Consider the following 17,516-nt stretch of genomic DNA (forward strand, 5'->3'; position numbering starts at 1 on the left):
CTCTTACTCACTCTGTGTCCTCAGGCAAATTGTTTTATTTCTCTGAAGTTGTTTTTCATCTGTTCATTGGAATAACCCAAGCTCAGGGTTGTTGTGAAAAGTGGGTGACATAATGTCTGCATAAAGGCTCTGTCAACATGAGGGTGTTTGTATAAAGGGAGGAATCCAGGTTTTTATTGCTGGGTGATGAGTCTCCTGGACTCTCTTAGGATCAGGTGACCCCAGGAAAATTACATTCTGTTATATACTTCAGTTGTAGTGGGAACAGAGAGACTGGAAGCTGCAGAGATAGGACATGGGGGATGAGGTAGCCAGAGGGACCAGAATTAGGCCCAAGAATTTCTGACCTGGGAGACTGGAAATAATGCAGCTATTACCAAAATGAGAAAGGGGCTTCTTGAGGAGCTGATCAGCTGAGTTGGGATGTCGAGGTGTGCTGTGATTTTGGGACATCAGCTGTGCAGAAGGCAGTAAGAGATCACACATGGCACTAGACATAGAAGTGTGCGAGCTGTCAGCACAGAGACAGAACCTGTGGACTTAGTAATGGGGGATTCCTATGTTAGTTCATTCATTCAACAAGCATGGATGCAGCAGGGTCTATGTTCTGTAGACTAAGCACTATTGAATGTACTTGGGCTAATAGCAGTAAGAGTGCAGCCAATATGTTCAGCCTGTGGTACTTTGACATTTGTAGGGAAAGACTGACAAACCAGTGAGGAAGACAAATGTCAGGTGATGAGTGCCATGGAGGAAAATTAAAGGGAATGGGGAATGCCTCAGCCAAGGGAGGGGCAGTGGCAAGAAGTTTTTATTTAAATGAAGAGTCAGAGAAGGCCTCCCTGAGAAGGTGGCATCTGAGCAAAGTGAATTATGAAAATATCTGGAGAAGAAGCGCAGACTCTGAGGCAGGCTTGTGTCTGGCATGTTGGGGAACAGCAGGGAGGTCAGTGCAGGTGGAGTGGAGTTAGCCAGGGAACAGGGGTAGGAGAGGAGCTAATGGGGTAGGGACGAAGATTCCCTAACACACTTAGGCCTGAAAGCCATCATAAAGGCTTCAGCTTTTTCACTGGCTGAGTGAGGAGCCGCTGAAGGGCTCTGAGCAGAGGAGGAATGGAATCTGACTTAGGTCTCCTGGAATGCTGGTTCCCATGTGGAGGATGAGTGCAGGGCAGATACAGGGGAAGCGGTGGTGCACTGTTCTTTACTTGCCCCATGTCAGAGCCTGAGAACTATCATTGCATTTGTGGTTGCCAATATCAGGGTGAGTCCAGATTCACTGAATACTAATTTTGATTCCTTGCCAAATGAGTTATAAGGCAGAAATTTCTGGATACCAAGACATGTGAACTGATTTGTAGGGTTTGTTTTTTTTTTTTTTTACTGCCCTGGATTTTCTCCTCCAAACAATATTTCGCAACATCTGGATATTACCACACTTAGGTTCAACCCTCTGCTCGTGACAACTCCACACACCTTTTTTGTTGACCTTGGCCACAGGAAGCTCTGTCACCAGCCTGTCACCTGCTCCCAGGAGGGGCATTTTAACCTCTTTGCTGACTGCTCCTGGGCTGGAGGGGATGGCTGGGTGACCATCCAGATGTCATTCCAGCGCTTCATTGGAGGTGGGTTCTGTGAATTTCTATTACTTGGTTTGCCATTGTGGTGTTTTATGTTGGAACGCCCCTTCTTCTTCTTCTTTTTTTTTTTTTTTTTTTTTTGCTATTTCAAATGCATTGGATTAATTCCAGGATTCCAGGTGGTGCACAATTCAGGGTAGAACCAAGACTGAAAACAGCACACTTGGGCATGATTTCCCCTGACTTCACAGCTCAGGTAGACATGACTGAGTCGGAAGAGCCAAAGAGAAGATGAGCCAGCCTGTGATTTTTTAATTTTTCCAAAAGTTTATTCTTAAATGTACAGCATTCTCCAAGATACTTCATTTTAGTTTTTAGTAGCAACAGATGTTACGGCAGGGAATCCAGACATTCAAACAGGAATGGACTTGAGGACCACCATTTTCTCAGGCACAAGCCAATAGCTAACATTTTGCAGCTTTCTTAGTTCTACCTGAAGTCAGGGGGCTTTTCCCTACAGCTTTTGCTTTTAGTTTCTTGAGTTTTTTTTTTTTTAAAGATTTATTTATTTTTTATTTATTATACAAGCACTGGGTACAGTCAGAAGCGCGGGAGGGTGAGAGAATTCACCAGAGCCAGAGCAGGAAGCAGAGCAGGCAGAAGGACCGAAGTACACTGGTGAGGGGAGCAGCGGGCGGCAGGAGAGGTCTGCACGCCATGTGGGACCCTCCTCCGGTGGCCGGGGAGCAGCCAGGGATTAAATGGGTGCTGCAGAGGCTGCGGGCAGCTTTGCATCCCAGCGCTTAACTGCTGCGCCACCGGGGAGGCCCTTAGTTTCTTGAGTTTCTTCTGCTTTTTCTGTGTCTCCTTGAAGGCCTTATCTTCCTCATCCATCTTGGCCTGCTTATTGGGCTGCTTCAGGGGCTTCTTGCCACCTTTGCAAGTGAACAAAGCACCTACCAACCCTTCCTGCATACCCCTACCCTCCTCTTCTTTTGACATGTAATGTGTATGGCAAAACACACAGCTCAGTGAACCCCCACAGACTGAAGCCTGTGCACCACACAGCCAGGTCAAGTCATAGACCATGCTCAGCTACCGTGACCCCACATGCCCTTGAGCTCCTTCTCTTGAGTGTGCTCCCACCCTTCCCCAGGGGTAACCACACTCCTGATTTTCAGTACCAGAGATTTAACAGATTTTGTCTGGTTTTGCATTTCCTATAAATGGAGTCATGTAGTCTATACTTCCACGTCTGGCTGCTCTCACTCAGCATGGCTTCTGTCAGTTCCAGCCATGTCATTAGTGTAGCTGTAGATTGTCCTTCCTTGTTTCCGTGTAGTCCTCCTTTCTGTGCAGATAACCACTGTGGTTTTGTTAACTTTTTGGATGCGTCATTATATGCATGTGGTTTAAAGTACAAGAGACCAAAAAAAAGCCGTACCTGAAAAGGTAATCCTCCTACCCACCTGCTGCCCCTCTTCTTTCCTTCCCTTGACTTATACTACCCAATTCCTCCCTGTAGGGGAGATGACAGTTAACAGTCTCTGCGAGGCCCTCCTGGGTCCTTCTGTATCTGTATAGCATGTATATGGCCCTGCTACCTACTTTTTAAAGTTCATGGTAGATTAAGCTGTTATCCTCCTGCTTTCTAATATCTGGAGATTTCTTTATAATATCTTGGCGATCCACTGTTGTTGCACAGGGTTGGATCTGTTCTTTCATTTTTATTTATTTTTTTTTAAAGATTTGTTTATTTATACAAGTACTGGGTTCAGTCAGAAGCACGGAAGGGTGAGAGAATTCACCAGAGCCAGAGCGGAGAACAGAACAGGCAGACTGACGAAATACACTGCTGAGGGGAGCAGTAGGCGTGGCAGGAGAGGTCCATGTGCCATGTGGGACACTCACAGGTGGCCAGGGATCGAACCAGCGCTGCAGAGGCTCGGGCAGCTTCGCAGCCCAGTGGTCAACCACTGCACCACCAGGGGAGGCCCGGATCTGTTCTTTTAAATGGTGTGTCACATTGCCTTTTTTTTTGTGGGACCCTCGCCAGTGGCCGGGGAAATGAACCAGCGCTGCAGAGGCTGCGGGCAGCCTCGCAGCCCAGCGCTGAACCGCTGCGCCACCAGGGGAGGCCCTCACATTGCCTTTTATGTGGACCAGCTTTTAAACAGAGTGTCTAGGGACCTTGTTGTCCCACTGTTACGAATTGTGTGGGTGTCTTCCTAAGAAACGTGCACACAGAACTGGGCCACAGGTGTGTCAGCTTGTGCTTAAACCCTTCTCATACTTAATGAACACTCACTTCCTATATATTTTTTTGAGATAAAATCACATAACATTCACCATTTTAGCCATTTAAAATGTTTATTTCAGTAGTTTTTTCAAAATATTGATGGTGCTCTGCAACCAATATCTAATTCAGAACATTTTCCTTAAGTCATAAAGAAAGCCCATGGCCATTATTCAGTTACTCACTATTCCTTCCTCTCCATGTTGCCCCTGGCAAACACTGATATCTGTGAATCTGTCAATCCTGCTGTCTATTCTGGACATTTCATATAAATAGGATCATATAATATGTGGCCTCATGTGCAGGCTTCCCTCACTTATAATACCGCTCAATCTTCTTGATGTTGTGGAAGGAATGATTGGTACTTCATCCCTTTTTTTTTTTTTTTTAAAGATTTATTTTATTTATTTATACAAGCACTGGGTACAGTCAGAAGTGCAGGAGGGTGAGAGAATTCACCAGAGCCAGAGCGGAGAGCAGAACAGGCAGACTGACGAAGTACACTGCTGAGGGGAGCAGCGGGCGGCAGGAGAGGTCTGCGCGCCATGTGGGACCCTCACCTGGCGGTCGGGGATCGAACTGGCATTGCAGAGGCTGCGGGCAGCTTCGCAACCTGTTGCTCAACTGCCGCGCCACGGGGGAGGCCCGGTACTTCATCCCTTTCTATGGCCGAATGCTATTCCGTTTGTGTGGGTATACCTTGCTTTATATAACCATTCACAGTTTGATGGACATTTGGGTTATTTCCATGTATAAGCATTTCATCAGAGTTCATTTTTTATCAAAAAGAAGAAATACAATGTAGTATATGTGTATGTTTAAAGTATGAGTAGTTACTTATGAAGTAGGAATTGCTCTTTTACAATACTAATATATGTAAAACAAACAAACAAAAAAATCCACATCCTACTACATGTAGGGGAAGACCTGTATTTCATATAGTAGAAGAGGTAAAAATGTGGAGGTTTTACCTCAATGATTGAAATTGGGGAGTTGAGATAGTGTTGGTTTATAGTCAAGTACTTGGTGAAAATTTCTGTGCCAGTCATTAGTTGTGTGTGACACATGAGCTGCTTGTTTAACCTGCCTGAGCCTCAGTTTCCCCACCAATAAAACTAGGACAGTAATAGACCCACCTTACTAAGGTGATTGTGAAGATTCAGTGACGCCTGGCCCAGAAAGAGCTTAGCCAAGTTTGGTAGACAGGAGAATGCTCCAGTAAAGAATGTCCATGTCCTAATCCTCAGAACCTGTGGGTATGTTACTTTACATGGCAGACGAGACTTGCTTTGTGCATGGCATGGAGTTAAGGATCTGAGATAGGGAGATTATCCTGGGTTATCCAGGTGCGCCTAGTGTAATCCCTGTAAAGGAAGGAGGGAGGCAGGAGAACAGAGAAGGAAGCATGAGGATGGAAGGAGAGATCCAAGTGAGGTGCTTGCTGGCTTTGAAGATGAGGAAGGGGCCGTGAACCGAGGAAGGCAGGAAGCTGCTGGGAACTGGAAACAAGACAAGTAAACAAAATGCAGCCCAGCCGATTCCCTGATTTTAGCTCAGAGAGATAAAATTTCAGACTTCATTCCTCCATATCTGTAAGGTTTTTTTAGTCCCTAACTTTGTGATTATTTGTTGGAGCAGCAGTAGCAAACTTGTATACAAGCCCTGGGCACACGGGAACAATCTGGAGGTGTTAGCCATGATTAGCCCTTTGTAACACATGGGGACACTGGGGCAAGTGACTCACCAAAGTCACTTGGTCAGGGAGGGCAGGGCCAGAGTTACAACTTGGGGCATTTGTTTGTTCAGCAAATGGTTTATTGGGGGCTTACTGTCCTTCTGTCCACCCAGCCCTGAGGAACGTGTTGAAGACCTATCATAACAATATCAGCTGACATCTAGGGAGTGTTTGCCTGGTGGCAGGCACTGTGTAGGGGCTTTGTATTTCTCTGAATCTTCACAACAACTTTATATGGTGGAAGCTGTTACTTGCCCCAATTTAGATTAGGAGACTGAGGCCCAAGGGCGTGAACAGAAACCATTTGCTCCAGATCACACATCAGTAAGTAAGCAGAGCTGAGAGGAACCAGACCCTATTCTTGGTGTTGTGGACACAGTAGGGAATGACTCAGACATGTCCCTGCCCTCATGGAACTTAGATATCTAGTGGGGAAGACAGATACTGAACAAAAATCAAATGAAAAAACATAACAAATATCAAGTGAAGACAACGAAGACAAATAAAGCAGCATTAGGGAATAGCCAGTAGCATATAGGGAGGCTACTTTGATTGATCTGAAGAGGTAGCATCTGAGCAGAGACCTGCATGATGGAAGGAGCCAGCCATGGGAGAGTTCAGAGGAGTGGTCCAGGCAGGACAGTGGCAGGTGCCAAGGAATGTGGTGGGAAGGAGCCTGCCTGTTCTTGGGACAGAAGGAAGACTGGTGCGGCTGGAGGGTGATCAAGTGTGGCAGAAGGCTGAGAAGTCAGACTGGGCCTGCTGCGTGGCTGGGCAGCACCACATACCATGCCAGAACCATCTCAGAACCGGAACAATGGTGGGGCTGAGGCAATCACCAGGAGGCCAGCTCTACTCCCCTTGGGGAAAGCCCTTCCCTCAGCACCCCCCTCTTCACCACCCCCACTCTTCAGCACCCCTGTGATGTGGTGGAGGAGCACCAGCCAGCCTGCCTAGGCTCCGTCTGGCTCTGCTGCTCACCAGCTGTGTGACCTTGAGAGACTTATATAACCGCTTCCTGCCTCCGTTTACTCACGTGTGAAATGAAGATAATAATAACCCCTGCCTTGCAGAGCCGTTGTGAGGGGCGGAGATACCAGTATTACCTGTCTGGAGTACAGCGAGCACTTAGATGTTCACTTCAGGCTCCGTGGAGGGTATAATTCTGTGTCACCTCAACTCCCTTCAGAAGGAGGCTTATTGGGATGACTCTGCTCTTTCATACATGAGGACACCACCGCTCAGAGAGGTTGTGTTTGTCACCCGGGAGGGCATAGGTTGGATGTGCAGGCTGGCCTCATCCAGGCTCTGGCCGTTTCAGCCCCTTCCCCTCAGGGGGCTGTCCTTTTTCCAGCCATGGGCATGTGATGCCTGCGCCACCTCCTGACTGATTGTTGATAAAGCTGAGCGAAACCTCAGATGACCTGGGGTGGGAACAGTGTAAGGTGATGGCCTGGCTACCTCTGAGGTTTGTGATAACCTGTCATCCCAGGATCCAAGAACTTGCAACCGGAGGGCAGGGACTCGTCTCAGCCTTTACCACCTTCCACCCTCTCAGCTCTCTGCTGCAGGAGTGGCAGATCCTATGGAGGGAGGCCTTCCTACAGATAGTTCTTTCTTTCTTTTGACAACTAAGTGTTGAGCAGGGGTGGTTATGAATGCCTCCTGACGACAGAAGTAGAGCTCCTGCTGATGCCATGCCCTATGGCCCTGGTATTCACGTGCATGATCCTGGATAATGGCCATGGTCCCTCTTTTCCTGAGGATGAAACTAAAATTCCAAGAGGTTATCTGACAAGGCCATGAAGCCAGCATGTGGCAGGCCAGAGTTACAACTTGGGGCATTTGTTTGTTCAGCAAATGGTTTATTGGGGGTTTACTGTCCTTCTGTCAACCCAGCCCTGAGGAACTGGGATTCACACCCAGGAGTCAGTGTCGAGTGAAACCAGACCAAGTCCTTGTGTCAGGATGCTCCCCTGAAGTCCTGCGCCACTGGGCCTTTGGGTCTGCACCATTATTGGAATAAATGAAGTGGCAGCTCTGGCAGGTGCTACCAAGGCAATCCCCTTGGTGGCAACGTGAGAAGCTCATCAGGCTGTCTGGAAGGGTTCTATGCCTTTACTCTGAAGAGTTTTCGAGCTTTGCTGTTGGGCCAGGCCCAGTGCTGCATGCCAGGGGCCTGGTGGCCCCGGTGTGGGGTGGGGGGGCATCATCTGAGGTCCCACAGTGAGCCCAGGAGTAGAGCAGACACTGACTATCTTTCTATCCCCCGCAGTTGGAGAAGGAGGAGCAGATACACAGTGTGGACATCGGGAACGACGGTGCAGCCTTCGTGGAGGTGCTGGTGGGCAGCTCAGCTGGAGGTGCCGGGGAGCAGGACTATGAAGTAAGCAGGGCCTTGCGCGGGGTCCCCCTGCTGAGCACACTGTTGGGGGGGGGGCTGGTTTCTAGGGTGCCAGGCCAGGGTGGTGATGAGTCACACTGGCCACTGCCCTCTGGAGGAGCCTGGTGGACCAGGAGATAAAGCAGCCACAGGAGATAAACTGCAGGGCAGGGAAGGGATCGCATGGACTGGTTGTTGGCATAAACAACCAAAGGCACTTGTTTGTTCTTAGATTTTATTACTGCTCGCTAGCAAGTTTTCTTCTCCCCACCCCTTCCCACCCACTGTGTGCACCTGGACGTTCTCCCAGATGTCCCAGCAAATTGAGATTCCATTTCATTTGGGATGCCTCTGTCAATCACTTTACTTGACAGAATTTACCAGAAGAAAGAAAACCTTTTGCTCTGCTGTGAAGATTTTAATAAGTTGGGACAGTCCTCTTTTTTTTTACTGGCTGAATTAATTAGAGCTATATTGGTGAGATCATAGCCAGTGGGTAATCAACAAAATGTGACAGGATAAAGATTGGGACAAAGTTTATAATTTACGTGAATAAACCAATTTTCCATGAGATAGGTTCTTTTCTTGCATTGAAAAATGATTTGTAATTCAGAATATCTTACATACAATACAGTGCTTGGCCAGTTTTGCAAACATACATTTGTGTGACCATCTTCCAAGTAAAGACACGGAGCCTTTCCAACATTCCTGAAAGGTGCCTTCTGTCCCTTTGCTGTCACGCCTCCCACCCCCAGCTCAAGCCAGCTCTGATCTCTTTTCTGTTACTACAGACAAAACTAGTTTTGCTTGTCCTAGAATTTCACCTAGATGGAACGTTACCATGTGTCCTCTTTCTGTGGCTCGCTCCTTTCACTCAATGCAACGTTCTTTGTGATTCTTCCCTATTGTGCGCCCCTCATGGTTTGTTCACTTGCCTACCTTGTAATGCCCCCTTGTCAGCGTCAGCCACAGGGTTTCTTCCTTCTCCTGGTGATGGCCTCTAGGCTGTTGCCAGTTTTTGTTGCTGCCAGTTTTTGACTATTAGGAATAATGCCGTTGTACAGGTTTCTGTCTGGGGATTTCTTAGAGTAGTTGTACCATTTTATATTCCCTTTGGTGTAAAAGTTCTAGTTACTCCACACCCTTATCTATACTTGATATTGCTGGTCTTTTTTAATATGCATTTTCGTGACAAGTAATGGCACTGTGTAACCTTTCCCATGCTTATTAGGCATTTATCTATCTTATTTTATGAAGTGTCTAGTCAAGTCTTATTTTTTATTGGGGTGTTTATTTTACCATGGATGTTAGCCATTTATTTTTTTCTAGTCTTTTTTCCCCCCAAATATGTATTGTAGATTTTTCTCCTAGTCTGTGATTTGCTTTTTCAATATCTTAACAGAGTGTTTTGATGAGCAAAAGCTAATGAAGTTCAGTCTCTCAAAGTTTTTTTCCAACACTTAGTGAGTGACTTTCGTGTCCTAGGAGAAATATTTGCCCATCCCAAAGTAATGATAATAGTCCCTGTGTTAGCTTCTTACTGCTGCTGTAACTAATTACTACACACTCAATGACTCAACTCAACATAAATATATTAGCTTATAGTTCTGGAGGTCAAAAGTCCAAAATCTACTCTTCCTGGGCTAAAATCAAGGTGGTGTCAGGGCTGCGATCCTTCTGGGGAATCCATTTCCTTACCTCTTCCTGCTCTAGAGGCTACCTGCAACCTCTGCCAACCAAGTTTATTACTCTAAAATCTTCCATCTTTACTTCTCTGACTGATTCTCAGGCCTCCCTTTTTCTTAGAAGTACTTGTGATTATACTGGACCTACCTGGACAATCCAGATAAACTCCCCATCTAAGCAGCCTTGACTTCATCACATCTGCAGAATGCTTTTTGCTATATTCACAGGTTTTGGGAATTAGGATGTGGAGATCTTTTATTGGGGAGGGGTTAGTCTACATACCACTATCCCTATGTTTTCTTTTTATTATTATTATTATTTTTTAAAGATTTATTTATTATTTATTTATTTATACAAGCACTGGGTACAGTCAAAAACACGGGAGGGTGAGAGAATTCACCAGAGCCAGTGCGGGGAACAGAACAGGCAGACTGACGAAGTACACTGCTGAGGGGAGCAGCGGGCATGGCAGGAGAGATCTGCGCGCCATGTGGTAGGTACCGGCGCCTGCAGAGGCTGCGGGCAGCTTCGCAGCCCAGAGCTCAACCGCTGCGCCACTGGGAAGGCCCCATCCCTATGTTTTCTTTTAGAAACTTTATGTTTTCAACTGGATCTCTGATCCAGCTCAGATGAATTTTTGCATATGGCGTGACGTAGGAGATAAGGGTCATTTTTCCTTTTTGTTTTTTATGTTTATTGAAAATTTTTTAAAAAGCAGCTCTTTTTCTCACTGAATTATTTGGGTTCTATTGTTAAAAATTACTTGACACGTGGGTTTATTTCTGTACTCTCTTTTGTTCCATTGACACATATTTCAGTACTACTCTGTCTGAATAGTAATAATGAAATCAGTTTGTGTTGGATTTCCAACTTTGTTCTTCAGGATTCTCTTGATATTACAGATACTTTGTTGGAGACCCACTCCAGCTGAATGTCGTGTCAGGAGTCCCTGAAAGGAGAGGACAGCGTCGGCGAAAACTTGGGGGGCTGAGGGGAAGTGGAGTGAGGTGGACACAGACACTATCTCTGGTGCAAGTATCTCCTCCTGAGGGTCTCAGCAGGCCTTTATTTATACATCAGAAATTCTTTATGTGATCATTACATCACACAATCATGTGATTTCACTTTTACATTGTTTCAGAAATTATTAATGATCATTAACAGTGCACAGTTCTTTTTCTAATATTCCCAGTATATGATTAACTTGGTTGCTTGGTTACATTAACATGGCTACATATTTTCCTAGGTGATGTTTGTTATTCAGAAAATAGAAACAGGTACTACACACAACGTGATTCAAGCAGTCAAGCTAGGTAACTCAAACAAGGCTAAGTGGGCATTGTAAAATTGAGGGCGGCCTTCTGTTTCCTGTATAGAACCAGGGGGTCCCTGTGTCATGAGAACAGCATGTGGTGTGTGCTTTTCGGACCCTTTTGCCTCCTGGGGCATCTCGGGGACTTTCTCTTGTGGGGGGACTTTTGCCAGGCTCGATTCCAAGAGCTCTGCCAAGCATGGCTTGCTAGAGAACTCAGTGTTACTCATAGTAACAGAATTATAAATTGAGGGGCGTGGAGAATTATAAATTGAGGGGCATGGAGAATTATAAATTGAGGGGCGTGGAGAGTTGTCGGGAGTGATTTCATGTTAGAAAGTGCTTTTCTCAAACTACTGAAGTGTGCATTACTGGCACTAATGCCAACATTCATTGTGTTATTTTGAAGCTTATAGAAGAGTTCCATGGTTTCAATAACTGCCACAAACAAATGAAAGGAAGCAGCAGGAGCCAGCTATCGAGTTTTCTGACTTTTCAGAAATCTTCCCCCATGCCCGGACCTTTGTCAGACAGCATGAGTATCATGGGCCGCGCCAATCCTTTGTATTTACTTCTGTATAATAAAACCAGCTTGTTGGTAACTCTCAGACATATAGAAAAGTTGCAGAAATAGTCCTCTTCACTTTATATTCCCTGCTAAACATTCCCGGATGTTAACACATATGTACATTTTATTTTTTTACTGTACTGAAAGTAATTTGTGTATGTGATGTCCTTTTATCCCTGCTTCAATGGATATTTCCTAAGAACAAAGACCTTTGCTTCTTGAACCTCAGTACAATTATCAAAATTAGGAAGTTAACTTCGATGTACTTTTCTATCATCGGATCTCAGGTCTTGTTTGCATTTTCTTCATTGCCGCATTAATATTATTCATGGAACCAGAAGATTCAGGATCATGCATTGCATTGATTTGTCACATCTCCTGGTTTCCTTTTTACTGGGAACAGTTCTTGTGACTCTCTTTGTATTTTATGTCACTGACATTTTGCAAGAGTAAAGGTCAGTGGTTTTGTAAAATATCACCCATTGTACAAAATGCCTGATATTGCCTCATGATAAAATTCCAGCTCTGCACTTGGGGCCAGAATGCCACAGAGTGATGTTCTGTTCTTCCCAGTGTTTCGGATTGTGAGGCGCAAGCAGTCGATTTGCTTCACTACTGAAGACATTAACATGGGTCATTGGTTACCGTAGTTTCAGCCAGGTTTCTCCACGGGAAAATTACTATTTTGCCCTTGGTAATTAATAAGTATGATGTGAGGAAATACTTTGAGACTCTAATCTTCTTCTCAAACTCACTAGTTTTAGCATCTGTTATTGTGGTCTCAGTTGTTGATGCTGTTTTGTTTTTTTTTTTAAGATTTATTTACTTATGCATACAAGAACTGGGAGTGAGAGGATTCACCAGAGACAGAGTGGGCAGCAGAACAGGTGGATCTACTGAAATACATTGCTGAGGGGAGCAGTGGGCAAGACAGGAAAGGTCTACTCGCCTTGTGGGTCACCTCGCTGATCGGGAGTTGAACTCATGTTGTGGTGGCTAATGATAGCTTGATAGCACTGAGACTTTAACCCCTGAGCCACCAGGGAGGCTCTGTTGATACTGTTTTAATGATATCATGTCAAGATTTCACTTTCCAGTTTTTGGTAACAGTAACAAGTGATTTTTGTATATAGACGTTGTATCTTGTCATCTCGCTAAAGTCACTCAATTCTTTTTTTTTTTTTTTTTTAAAGGTTAGAATGAACCAGAATGGATATGTCCAGAGGAAATGAACAGTTGAACCTAAGGGTGTTTTTTTTTTTTTTTAATATCATTTTTCCAGTACTATTCTTTTATTATTATTATTATTTATTTATTTATTTATACAAGCACTGGGTACAGTTAGAAGCACGGGAGGGTGAGAGAATTCACCAGAGCCAGAGCAGGGAGCAGAGCAGGCAGAATGACCGAAGTACACTGCTGAGGGGAGCAGTGGGCGGCAGGAGAGGTCTGCGCACCATGTGGGACCCTCCTCCGGTGGCTAGGGAGCAGCCGGGGATTGAACCGGCGCCGCAGAGGCTGCGGGCAGCTTCGCAACCCAGCGCTCAACCGCTGCGCCACCGGGGAGGTCCAGTCACTTAATTCTTGTCAGAGAATCCCTTGGGATTTGTGTCGCTTCTTGGATTTTCTACATATATAATCATATCGTCTGTGAATACAGTTTTCTTTCTCTTTTATCTATATGTTTTGTTTTTTAAAAAACCTTTTTCTCACCTTATCACACTGACTAGTACCTCTAGTATAGTAGTGAGGACAGGTGGTGAGAACAGACATCCTTGTCTTTGTTCCTGATATTAGGGCGAAGGTGTTTTGATCTTTCACCCTGTTTAGCTATAGATTTGCTTATAACTGCTCTCTGTTGAGTTGAGAGTGTTTCCTAAACCTACATCGCTGAGTGCTTTTTGTCATGAATGTGTGTTGAATTTTATCAAGTGCTTTTTCTGTTCCACAATCACATCTAAATAAATGAGGTTTTCCTATAACAAATACTCTTATTCTGAGGGTTATGTAAGTTGTAAAAAGGTAAGTTGAGACACATTAATTTTTTTTTTTATTTTTTAATGTTTTTTTTTTTTTTTTTTAAAGAGGCACGTATTTTATTTATTTGTTTTGTTTATACAAGCACTGAGTACAGTCAGAAGTGCGGGAGGGTGAGAGAATTCACCAGAGCCAGAGCGGGGAGCAGAGCAGGCAGAATGACCGAAGCACACTGCTGAGGGGAGCAGCGGGCAGCAGGAGAGGTCTGCGCGCCATGTGGGACCCTCCTCCGGTGTCCGGGGAGCAGCCGGGGATTGAACCAGCGCCGTGGAGGTCGCGGGGAGCTTCGCAACCCAGCGCTCAACCGCTGCGCCACCGGGGAGGCCCGAGACACATTAATTTTTGAAGCGTTTATTTGAGCAAACGATTTGAATCCAGCAACACCGATTAAAATTGAAAATGGTTATGGGAGCTCTGTGGATGGGAGCTAGGGCAGAACTCTTTATAGAGAGATGTGGAAGCCAAGATATTATTTAATAGTCTATAGGTTAAACGGTTGCCTTACTGTGAAAAGTTAGTTATTTGGATGTTATGATAGTTCTTGAGCTTCATTTTCTCCTATTTAAGAAAATGTAGTTGGCTGTTTATGATTGGTGGTTTTGCATTTTATTTTTTTAGATGTAAATGCATGGACTCTGGCTTAGACATTGGTTTGCTGATGAAGACTACCCAAGGAACTAGAGTCCTCCCAGTGTAAAGACATCCTTGTTGAACTATATTTAAAAAGCCATTAGTCTTTGGGATTATTTTTTAAAAACTTCCTTGTTTTTTTTTTTAAAGATTTATTTATGCATATAAGAACTGGGGTACAGGCCAGAGATGTTGAGGGGGTTGGTGAGAGGATTTACCAGAGACAGAGTGGGGAGCAGAGCAGGCAGATCTACTGAAACACACTGCTGAGGGGAGCAGCAGGCGAGACAGGAGAGGTCTGCTGTGCCATATGGGTAGGCTCCCTCACCGGGGATTGAACTCATGTCTCAGTGGGTGGCAGTAGCTTGATAGTGCTGTGTCTTTAACCCCTGCGCTAGTAGGGAGGGCCCTCCTGTTATTTTTGGCAGGCAGATTTGGGTCAAAATTCTGCTTCATATTGATAAAAACAGAGTAAGTACATCTGTAGCTTAACTGTTATCATATCTAGTGTGTGAATATTTATTATTCACCCTCTTTTTTTATCTAGCAAGATGGGCATGACTTACTCAGGGCTTCATCATTTCAAAGTTTGAAAATGCCCATGCCAGCAGCCTCCTGTTCTTTCAAAGTTTTTACTTAAACTTCTGTTTGAGTCTAAGATTTTTATTTTGACTTGTAGCTATGACTGAGTCAAAGACTCTGGGATATAATCTTTGACTTCCACTCAGGGAATAAATAGGGCTGGAATAGCCAAGAAAGAAAAAGAAAAAGGGCAGAGCGGTCTGGGTGGCCAGTGTTGATGTCCCTACCAAATCAAGTGTAAAGCACATACTGTAATAACTAATATCATTTTCTACAAAATCAACATGTTCTTTTTTTAACCCCTCTAACTTCCTTTTTTTTAAAAAAAAAAAAGATTTTTATTTATTTATTTATACAAGCACTGGGTACAGTCAGAAGCATGGGAAGGTGAGAGAATTCACCAGAGCCAGAGCGGGAACAGAACAGGCAGACTGACGATACACTGTTGAGGGGAGCAGCGGGTGGCAGGAGAGGTCTGCGTGCCATGTGGGACCCTCGCCCGGAGGCCAGGGATGGAACCGGCGCTGCAGAGGCTGCGGGCAGCTTCACAGCCCAGCGCTCAACCGCTGCGCCACCGGGGAGGCCCTAACCCCTCTAAATTCTATAAAGGATTTATATAAACTTCCAAGGTTAATGGAGTCTAGAGATTGAAGGTTGAATTCTTAAACCTCAAAGTGTTAGTGTTGGATAATAAGACAGTTTGATAACCAGAGTTGTTTTGACTTTACAATAAATGGAAGCGTATATGCAAAGGCAATCTACCACTTAGAATGGTTAACAGCTGCCAACTACAGTTTGCATTGCCCTTCATTGTAATCACTAGAAGGAAAATTCACCTCCCCTGTCAGCTCAAAATCAGGCCTTTTGTAAATACTGTAGTCAAGGCTGGGGGTATCTCATCCCTTCTCTGTAATTGTCTTTGTCTTTATTGTTTCCTTTTCATAATAAGATCTGAGACACAGTTATAGTCTACCTTTCAGCCAAAGGCTTTTTAAATTTCACACGTTTTATAGCTTGTCGGTTAGAAAAGGGACTAGGTAACAGAATATACCCAACTACAACTGGTTTACTGCATAACATTACTGTTTTCTTCGGAGGAAACCTAGCATTAGGCAGACCGGAGTCTGTCTGGCAGCCCACTACAGAGTACCTTTTGAGTCTTGTGGACTTGTCCTGGCAGTCACAGATGATTGCTGCTGGTCCATGAGGAAGGAACAGCACAATCCAAAGCAGGAAGTGGAGTCTAGAAATTGAGTTGCTCTCTTCTGTCCTGTTTCTCCTTAATGAAGGAAAATCTTTCCCAGAAATCCCCAGCAACCTTCCTCTTAACATCACCTTCGCCAGAACTGCGTTGTATGGTTGTCCCTGGACCACCCACTGTCATAGACCTATCATGGTTCATCCCCTCTTGATGGGTGCTCAGATCTTCCACTGTTTCAAAATGCCCAGTCAGTTTTGATTGTCCTTTCTTCCTTCAGCATGTGGTCAAGACCGCCATTTAATCTTTAAACTGTTAAACACACTTTTATATTGTGTGTTTCATCATTTCAGTATATGCAGCGTGTGTGGGTCTGTGGTTTCTGGCGACCCTAAGTTATGGTCACTGTTTCTTTATGCTCCATGGGTGTGTGGGGGGTGTGTGTGTGTTTAATTGCTAACTTCTGTTTTTTGAGGATGTACCTGTGGGAATTCTTTGAGGACTTGGTTTGACCTATCTCCCTCGAAAGACGATTTGCTTGGGGCCAGACAGTGCTACTTAGGTGGGACCACTTAAAGATTTTAGGGGCCTCCCTGGTGGCCTAGGGGTTAATTAAGTCTCTGCTCTATCACTACGATGGCCTGAGTTCAATCCCTGGCCAGGGAGCTGACCCACATATAGTGCGGCAGACCTCTCCTGTCTCACTTGCTGCTCCTCTTAGCAGTGTATTTTAGTAATACACTGCACCCCACTCTGTTTCTGGTGAATCCTCTCATCCCCGCCACACACACCTCTGACCTACATCTCAACTCTTCTATGCAAAAATAAATAAAATCTTTTTTTTTTTTTTTTGTGGGACCCTCGCCGGCGGCCAGGGAATCAACCGGTGCTGCAGAGGCTGTGGGCAGCCTCGCAGCCCAGCGCTCAACCGCTGCACCACCGGGGGAGGCCCAATAAAATCTTTTTAAAAATTTAAAAATTAAAAAAAATAAAGTCTTTTGCTTGGGTTTTTCCATGCAGATAGCTAGTGTGAAGTTTTGCTTCCTTGAGCCTATAGACTTGTGGTTAGCTCTCCAGAGAGAACGTTCCATCTTTTCTCTGCTGCCCTCCAGAGGTAAACCCTCCCACTGACTCCATAAGGCACCTTTCCCTGTAAATTACCCCCAGAGGTTGTTGCCCCTTTTGGGGCCTTGGTCTCTTTTTCCTTACTTGAAACTCAGGCTTTATTTTCTGATTCCTGCTCCCCTCTCCTCCCACTACCACCAATGGGACCCTTTAAAATCTAGCTCTATGCCACGCAGGGTCGGGACCAGAGCAAACCATACCATAGTGCTTCTGCTGTGTGTCAGCCAGGGTCCAAGGCCAGGAGATGGAAGCCATACCAGTTAAGCAGAGAGAATTAACATGCAGAATAGAATTAATGATGAGGTACTGAGCTGAAAAGGCAAGTCAACTTGGGTACGATGAAAAAAGGCAACTGTGGGAAGTAGCTACCACCCCCAGGATTGG

The 17,516-nt window shown here is 45.0% G+C and overlaps 1 protein-coding gene across 1 annotated transcript in view; it reads left to right on the forward strand.

Moving 5' to 3' along the window:
* XRCC1 (X-ray repair cross complementing 1) overlaps positions 1-17,516 on the forward strand; it is a gene marked incomplete at both ends in the record, with an annotated part of 29,520 nt that overhangs the window by 2,337 nt on the left and 9,667 nt on the right. Inside the window, one exon of the mRNA XM_084257989.1 lies at positions 7,887-7,997. Coding sequence (XP_084114115.1) covers positions 7,887-7,997 — 111 coding nt within the window. The remainder of the gene's footprint in view (positions 1-7,886; positions 7,998-17,516) is intronic.

The sequence above is a fragment of the Talpa europaea genome (assembly GCF_964194135.1).
Source record: "Talpa europaea genome assembly, chromosome: 16".
Lineage (NCBI taxonomy): Eukaryota > Metazoa > Chordata > Mammalia > Eulipotyphla > Talpidae > Talpa > Talpa europaea.